Raw genomic sequence first — 8109 nt, 5'->3', positions numbered from 1 at the left:
ATCACAAAATAGTGGAAAATGCTCAGCAGAAAGGGGCGGTACATACAATGTACTGTATGTAAGACAAAGTAAAGCAACAGACACTCACATTTGAGACGCTGGCCCATCAAATATTTTGTTTTTTAATAAAAATGACTTGAAAATGCCTGACGATCAAAATGTAGCCATATATTAATCATCAATAACCCTTACATGCGCTAAACTTGCTCGAAACATTTCCATCATCATTGTCGCTGCATTTTGAGCGAGTGCATTGTACATTTCACTGTAATAAGTATCTCATTGTGTTACACTGGGATGATGTAGTTTCATTAGCACACTAATCCTCTTGTCCTCCTTGTGCACAATAAAGGATGAATGGCCTCTCTCTCAGTGAGCTCTGCTGCCTCTTCTGCTGCCCACCCTGCCCCAGCCGCATTGCAGCCAAACTCGCCTTCCTGCCCCCTGAGCCCACATACACCTTTCTCCCAGACCCAGAGGCAGGCCCCAATGCTCCAGGGGGAACAGGGACATCCAGCCTGCGGGTGCGTAGTGGTGCTTCAGTGGCTGGAGGTGCAGGGGCTGGGGCTGTAGAGGGAAGATGGAAGCTCCACCTGACAGAGCGAGCAGAGTTTCAGTACTCCCAGAGAGAACTGGACACAACTGAGGTGTTTCTCACTCGCTCCAGCCGAGGGAACAGGGTCGGCTGCATGTATATTCGCTGTGTTCCTAGTGCCAGGTGGGTTCACCTTTTGAGTAGTTTAACGTCACAGCATGCGTGACCTTTCTTTGTCATTTTATGACAGTGTGTCACATTTCCCTAAATGTGTTTCCACACCCTCCTTTCTTGTCCGTCTTGTCCACTCACATCCAGGTTTACTTCCTTTACTTATCTCCCTGTTGACTCAGCTGACTCAAACATGTTCTCTTCCTGCTTTTTCAGCGGATCACTGCTATCCATTTTTTCTATTTTCTCTCTTGTTTTTAGTCCTGCAGGTTTGTATTAAACTTGAATGTTGAGTTTCCTCTGCATTTTGTAATTCTTGTTTATGATAGCTATCGTAATAGAGTGTCACGCTCAGTGGCAAGATATTAGTTTCATGTGAGTCAGAGACTAAACATTTTTAGCTATCTGGCCATCTTTCCTGGAGGCTTGTGTCATTGAGTTTATTGGCAGTGATTTTTTTTTATGAGACAATTACGGCCTAAGAAGAAGTATTTTATGTGCAGAGATGTAAAAGTATTTATCTTCAGTTTGATGCATATCTTGCTGCTCTCTGCTGCTGATTAATTTACCCAATCTATTAAAAAGAGATGGACAGGCTTGTGTTACAGTCTGTGTATCTTGTTATAATGTAAATCTAGTATTACACAAAAATGAATCCAAACTGGTCCTGATATGGCAGAGTCATTGTTGTGCCATCTTGTGAGTGGAAAGGCCAAGAGCGAAGCCACAGGTTCATAAAAAAACCACTGAGGGAGGATCTCAAAACAGTTAGTGTGTGTGTGTGTAGAAGAAGTATCATGTTGCTGCAGGCAGCGCGACATGCATTCATGAATAAAAGCTAAGTGCAGGTATACCCAGACTTAATAGTGGATACCTTGCTTCTCAGGTTGTACAAAATGTCTAGAAGTAAGAGTCATTTGACACAGGGCCATCTCAGTGAACTCATCCGACATTATGCTGCATTTGTAGACGGAGAGACTAACTAACCTGTCTTTGTTTGTCAGCAGGTTGTTCATTGTTTGACTCAGGATAGAATTACATTTGTAGGTCGATTTAAAAAAAAAAACAAACAAAAAAAACGAGTTGGATTTAATTATGTTCAATTTGGTTTGTTTCTTTGTTTCAGTGTTATTGTTAATCCTTCCTGTGATGTATTCATTTGGCTTTGCTTAAATAGAATTTCCAGCATTTATACAAATCCTGAGGCATGTGCTTTTGAATAAAGCCTCAACTAAAGATAGTGGTTGTCTACACAAATAGAAACATGCGGCTTTCAGGGATTAAAGCAAGAAAAGATTCGAGAGCCTGAAAAGTTGTCCAGGAGGAAATGTGTACAATGTATTGAATTCATTGTTATGTGAATTTAAAACTGCTCTATGCCTGAAATTCAGTATGATGTCTGAGAGCTTTAAGCTCTGAGCCTTTTTTATTTTTGCTACAATATAAAATGTTGGCCTTAGCAAAGAATAAGGATGCCATGAAAAACAGGTGCCTCCTGTAATTATGAGAATCAAGAGAAAAAAAAAAGGATAAATGTCATATAAAATCCATCTCTATCTCTGTATGTTCATATCATAACCTCAGTTTTGTTTGTCTATCCTCTCAGGTTTACAGTGCTTTTCTCCCATGGTAATGCGGTGGACCTGGGCCAGATGAGCAGTTTCTACATCGGTCTCGGCACCCGCATCAACTGCAACATCTTTTCCTATGACTACTCAGGATACGGCGTCAGCACTGGCAAGCCCACTGAGAAGAACCTCTATGCAGACATAGATGCTGCTTGGCACGCCCTGCGCACACGGTATGATAGGATGTAATTGACTCATATGTGTCCTTCAAGGGATGATTTATCGCACTGCGCTTTGCTGTGTGACGACAGGATTTTAAATATGTTTAGCTTAGGAGTAAATCGGTTTATATCGTCATTGTGTTATGGCTTCAACTTCTGTGGGTACTGAGAAAAAGCAAGAAGGAGTGAGAAATGACAATTGAGAGATGAGGTCAAGTAAAGATGAAGATGCAAAGAAGGGGTGACTCAAGGAGGCAGAGCAAGTGATCAGGGGAGAGCTGTGATGAAGAGTAGAGCAGAGTTGAGACAGATGTCGTGGGAATAAAAGAGTGAGATGAATGGTGGGGAGAGGGGAGGCTGAGGGGGGTTTAGTCTCTCAAGGACATTGTGGAGTGATAAAGTGTCTCATTAGTGAAAGCGGAGCTGCCTTAATGCGACTGTTGCCCAGGGAAGACATGACACAGCAGAGCATTGAATAAGGGTTGGTTGGTGTGAATTATTTTTGTGTGTAGCAGTCCGTCTCCTGTAATTTCAGCATATTTATTAAAAATCTTGTCATATTTAATGGAAGTGCTCCATATCCTTGAAATGAGGACATCACAAAGAAATTATTTTTCTTGTAGAAGGTTCAATGGAATTTGTTCATTCAAACTGAATAGACTGAAGAAACTCTAAAATGGTCAGTCAGTTGATTATGACTATTTATTCCATTCTGTCACTTAATTAAATTACCAAAAATGTCCAAGTTATTGCTTCAAAACTCTGATTGTTTTGTTGACTTTGAGGGTGGGGGGCAGGCATCAAAGAAATAATCAATAATGTAAGTAATTATGTGGTTTTGTCCGGGGTTTTCTGTATATTTGTGTCAGTGTTGTCCTCTATCTTTGTCTCCCTGCTTTTAACCAGGTATGGCATCAGCCCAGAGAATATCATCCTGTATGGACAGAGCATTGGTACAGTTCCCACTGTAGACCTGGCATCACGGTATGAGTGTGCTGCAGTGGTCCTTCACTCACCTCTAACGTCAGGCATGAGAGTGGCCTTTCCTGACACAAAGAAAACCTACTGCTTCGACGCTTTCCCCAAGTAAGTCTCTGACTAGTGATTGTCTCTTCACATTTCAGCCCGTCTCTCTGTATTATCAGCCGAGCCTCTGCTACTAAGTGTTTTGCATAATAATGTATTTTCAGAAATGTATCATTCCAATTTCCAATCCAATTTTTGTAAGTAATAGATCCTACAACTACAGAAACATAAGAATGAAATCTGTACACTCTTATTTTATAAAACCCTAAATAAGGTGGTATGTTATGTTGTCGTGTTAACATAATGACATTGCACAGACAATTTGGCTTCACGTTGGCATTTCCACATAATTACAGATGCGTCAACAGAAAAGCATAATTGCCGCTTTCAGTTCAGAGCTTTTTGTTCAAGACAAAACATCTGTGCCAAAAGAACAGCTCCAGTGTCTTTCGTTAGTCTGTAGGTTATTTTATTGTATCTTCATTATACGTTAGTAGGCCAGATTGAGTAATATTTCAGAGAAACATTAATACCCCAGAGGTCTGTGATATCTTGCAGGAGTGATCTTGCTGCACAGAGATCATTCACATCTTGCAACTTATCAAAACCAATATTCTGCCGTATAGCTTGCAGCTCGAGTATGTGTCGTTTTCCACAGAGACTTTCTGTGCGTCATTCACACACGATCGTGTCAGATGTAATAACCATCATCCTCTCACACCAATATTTACCAAAACCTCTTATGTAAGTCCATCCAATATAGGTGAATAGATCCAGACTGTAACCAGCACAGACAGTTGCGTGGTGTGATGAACAGATGCTGTCAAAAGCAGTAAATACTGAGACATGTTACATCAGATTTATTAAGTCTCATTCACTGTCACCAGGCTTTAAGTTTGCTTAAGTAGATCTCACTGGAACTCCAGAAATACCATTAACTGCCATCATCTGTGGATATTTACCTTTGACAAAATGACATATTAGTATTATGTATTATCAGCCTACTACAACACATTTGAATATAAATCCTGTGACATGAAGTAGTGTTACATAATACAGATCAGATGGTTGGTTGTACTTTTTGGTACTTGTCAGAGATCATTTTAATGTATTTTAAGTATTTTAATGAGTTTAGTTAAAACCTCTGAGATTTGCTGTTGCATAGTTGTGTGTGACTGTAATGTGTTGTTACAGTATTTTTATTTTTAAACCATGGACACAAATCACTTCTCTTGGCCAAACAATAACAGCATAGAATAAAACTATGGTTACCTCTTCTGCTCTTGCTGTCAGGTTAGTTTTAGTGCCTGAATCTGATGAAGGGTTAATAGCAGCCGGTGCTAGTCTTAATGTAGAAACTAGTCCCAGATGGTGTGTGTAGGTGAAGAGCAGAGGTGGAAGGAAACCAAGGAATGTCTCACTGAGTCTGTAGTGAGCTGAGAAAACCTCCAGTGTTGGCATGTTATTGTAGCTCAGAGTGGGCAGCTGGCATCCCTTCTTTCTCTGTATCTCTCTCTCTCTGTCTGTCTTTCTTTCTCTGCTGTTTTTCACATAAAATATGTCCATATTCCACGGGATGATTTTGTTGTAATTTTAAGATAAGACCATTGTGTGCTTTACTTTTGTGGATGAGATAATTGAGCAGACATGGGTATATCTTATTTGGTGATGAATATGACCGTTTCTATCAGGATATAATCTACAGATAAATATCAAGACTAGAGTTTCTCTCCACAGACATCAAAATCATTCTGCACAGATTGATGAGGCAGTTCAGATGTAACATTAATCTACAAATGTTATCATTTATCTATAATTGACTAATCAGTCTGTGGGCTGCTGTGCATGCTGTGTTTGATAAGTAAAAATATCAGTGTAATATTCAGCAATAAATATGATGAAATATAACGATTAATGTAGCAGTCTAGACCAAAATTAAGCTTCCATGAAAGTTTTTATTATTTCAAATATTTAGACTTTTTTCAGAACATTTTTTATGACCTGATCCACAGAGCAAGATGATATATTTATAGATGATTGGGGGGGGGGTGGATATGTATATTTTATCATTATCTCTCAAATGTGACCTCTTTTGTTTTCCTTAACTCTCCCTTTATAGCATTGAGAAAGTGTCCAAAATCACATCTCCGGTGCTCATCATTCATGGGACAGAGGACGAGGTGATCGACTTCTCACACGGCCTTGCTCTGTTCGAGCGCTGCCCCAAAGCCGTGGAGCCTCTCTGGGTGGAAGGTGCGGGACACAACGACATTGAATTGTACAGCCAGTATCTGGAGCGCCTGCGCCGTTTCATTGGACAGGAGTTGGCAGTACAGCACGCCTGACCCTCCCATTTTACAACTACCACCGGCATCAACGTCATTATTACCAAGCCTCAACTCTCTGTGTCCAAATTGGAAACATCTCCAAGATTAATTTTTACCCTTCCCCAACCTACCACTGCACTGTATTTGCTCTAAGGTTTTCAAGGGGGGGTGCGCAGTATGCCTTGAATGGACCCAGAGGAAAATGGATGAACATTCATGAACATCAGATGTGCGTGAGTGTGAAAGACTTTGTCACTCACTACATTCAGACTGTTTAAACAGCAAATATATTCCTTAACTGTGCAATAATAAGGACAATGACTACAGGAAAAGGACATCTGTTGAAATTGAATGAAAAGAAGATTGAACAGAACAACAAACTTCTACTTATACTACTTATGTAGGTTGATAACAGTGAGGTTCAGACAGCAAGTTTCACTCGATTTTTCCACCCTAACCGTGTGTTTCACTTCATTCCTGCTGTTAATCCATGATAAATGGATAAGGATGTTGATGTTGGGGAATATTTTGGTTTTCTAATAACCTTTTAAAACAAAAAAGCAACCAAGTTCTCTGCATTGAGTCACCAGTTTTTATTAGATACACTTGTACAATCTAATGCAACCCAGTACTAAAATGCAGTTTTATGAAGCTTATAAAGTTCAATAAATCAACTATATGATAATTTTCTAGTAAGTGGTAGTTGTGTATTGGACTGCATTATATTGAGAATGGTTTCCCACGTCTATGTAAAACGAATGGATAAAACTGGTGACAAATGAAAATTATACATACACAGAGATGACTTTAAATTTTCTGTCATTGATTTCGTTCTCGAACATTTTGCTCAGGTAACCCTGTAAGACATTAGGGTCAGTGTGCTCCACACTTGTGTCTTTCTTTGTTTTGTATGCATTTAACTAAACCTCCAATCCTTTGAGATTTCTCCTTTTTAAGATTTCTGAAACATCTGATGTGAGGGCTTTTTTTTATCTTTGATTTTTAACCAAGTCATGAACCAAGTTATGACCCTGAAACTGAGGTGCGGACCAAACCTTGTGTTTGATGATCCGTTACTCATGTAGGTTTTTATTTCTAGTTTGAACTGAGTTTCCATACTGTCTTCAGTCTGTGCCGCAGTGATGGAGCGGCATTGGCTGCATTAAACAAGGAGCAAACATTTAGATTGTCTGAGAGTCTGTTAGCCCTGTCTCTTTTGTTTTACTCTTGTTCGTCTTGTTTATGTCTCGCACCAGTAGGTCACAGCTGTCAGGGAAGCTCCTATTTCCCTCGCTGTCTGGAACAACAACACTAAAATTAAACAGGCTTTGGTTTTCCAGCCTGTTTTTATCTCTTTCTGTCTTTTATTTCTTTGAATCTGTCTGGCAGACATCTTCCTCATTTGTAGTCTTTGTTTAAGGGCAAGTTTGTCAGTTTAAACTTGACAAACATGCCCCTGAAAACTTGACTTTGTAATTACATATTTTATGATTGTTAACAATAAAGAATTACAATTGATCTGCTTCTACAGACAAGCACAGGAACATATGTTTTTATATAATACAGCATTATGATTCTACACTTGTTTTACAGTTTGAACAGCATTAGGAAAGAGCACAGTAAGATGTTGTTCTTACATATTATCCAACATGATGACAATGCTATTCCACTGTTACTCTGCTATAGGTGAAAATTGAAATAGGCTGTGTGTCAGGAAAGAATATCCCTTTCCAAGTCTGTTCCCCTCGCTGGTTTACTGTCTTTACAACAACTGCCTATAATAATTATCTCTACATGCATACAAGTCTCATGTAATGGTATTTGTACTCCTTTTGAAAATAACTTCTTGATAACACTTGGTAACACTATGGATTTTGCTACACAGTAAGTGTGATGCAGTACTTCTTACAGCTGCTGGTGTGATTTTTTTTTTTTTTTTTGTAAATCTGTCTCAAATGTGGTATTGCTGTTGTGGATTACTGATATTTTGTGCTGAATATTTTGGGGGATGTATCACTTATCATTATCTATGATCCCTCTTGCTGCATTTGCCATCTTGTCCCTGTCACAATATTGTGATCATATGCTAACAAAACTGGTACAAGATTATGTCAGCTAGCTGCCCCGTTCAAGTCACTCATAAGATAAATTGTAATCCCTTCATTTTTTTTTTACAACCTCTTTCAGCCTCAAAGCACTCCAACATGACAGAATCCCGACATTCTCTCACTAACAGCCTGTTTTATCAACCAGACATTAAG

The 8109-nt window shown here is 39.2% G+C and overlaps 1 protein-coding gene across 1 annotated transcript; it reads left to right on the top strand.

The window, feature by feature from the left end:
* The first annotated feature begins 291 nt into the window (after window positions 1-291).
* abhd17ab (abhydrolase domain containing 17A, depalmitoylase b) lies at window positions 292-6584 on the top strand. Its single transcript, XM_053322526.1, has 4 exons — window positions 292-718; window positions 2313-2507; window positions 3402-3581; window positions 5641-6584. Exons 1-4 carry the CDS (start codon window positions 354-356, stop codon window positions 5864-5866), a joined length of 966 nt encoding a protein of 321 aa, XP_053178501.1. The 5' UTR covers window positions 292-353; the 3' UTR covers window positions 5867-6584.
* The last annotated feature ends 1525 nt before the right edge of the window (window positions 6585-8109 follow it).

Source organism: Scomber japonicus, chromosome 7 (genome assembly GCF_027409825.1).
Source record: "Scomber japonicus isolate fScoJap1 chromosome 7, fScoJap1.pri, whole genome shotgun sequence".
NCBI lineage: Eukaryota > Metazoa > Chordata > Actinopteri > Scombriformes > Scombridae > Scomber > Scomber japonicus.
This window is presented reverse-complemented; position numbering and strand designations above follow the sequence as displayed.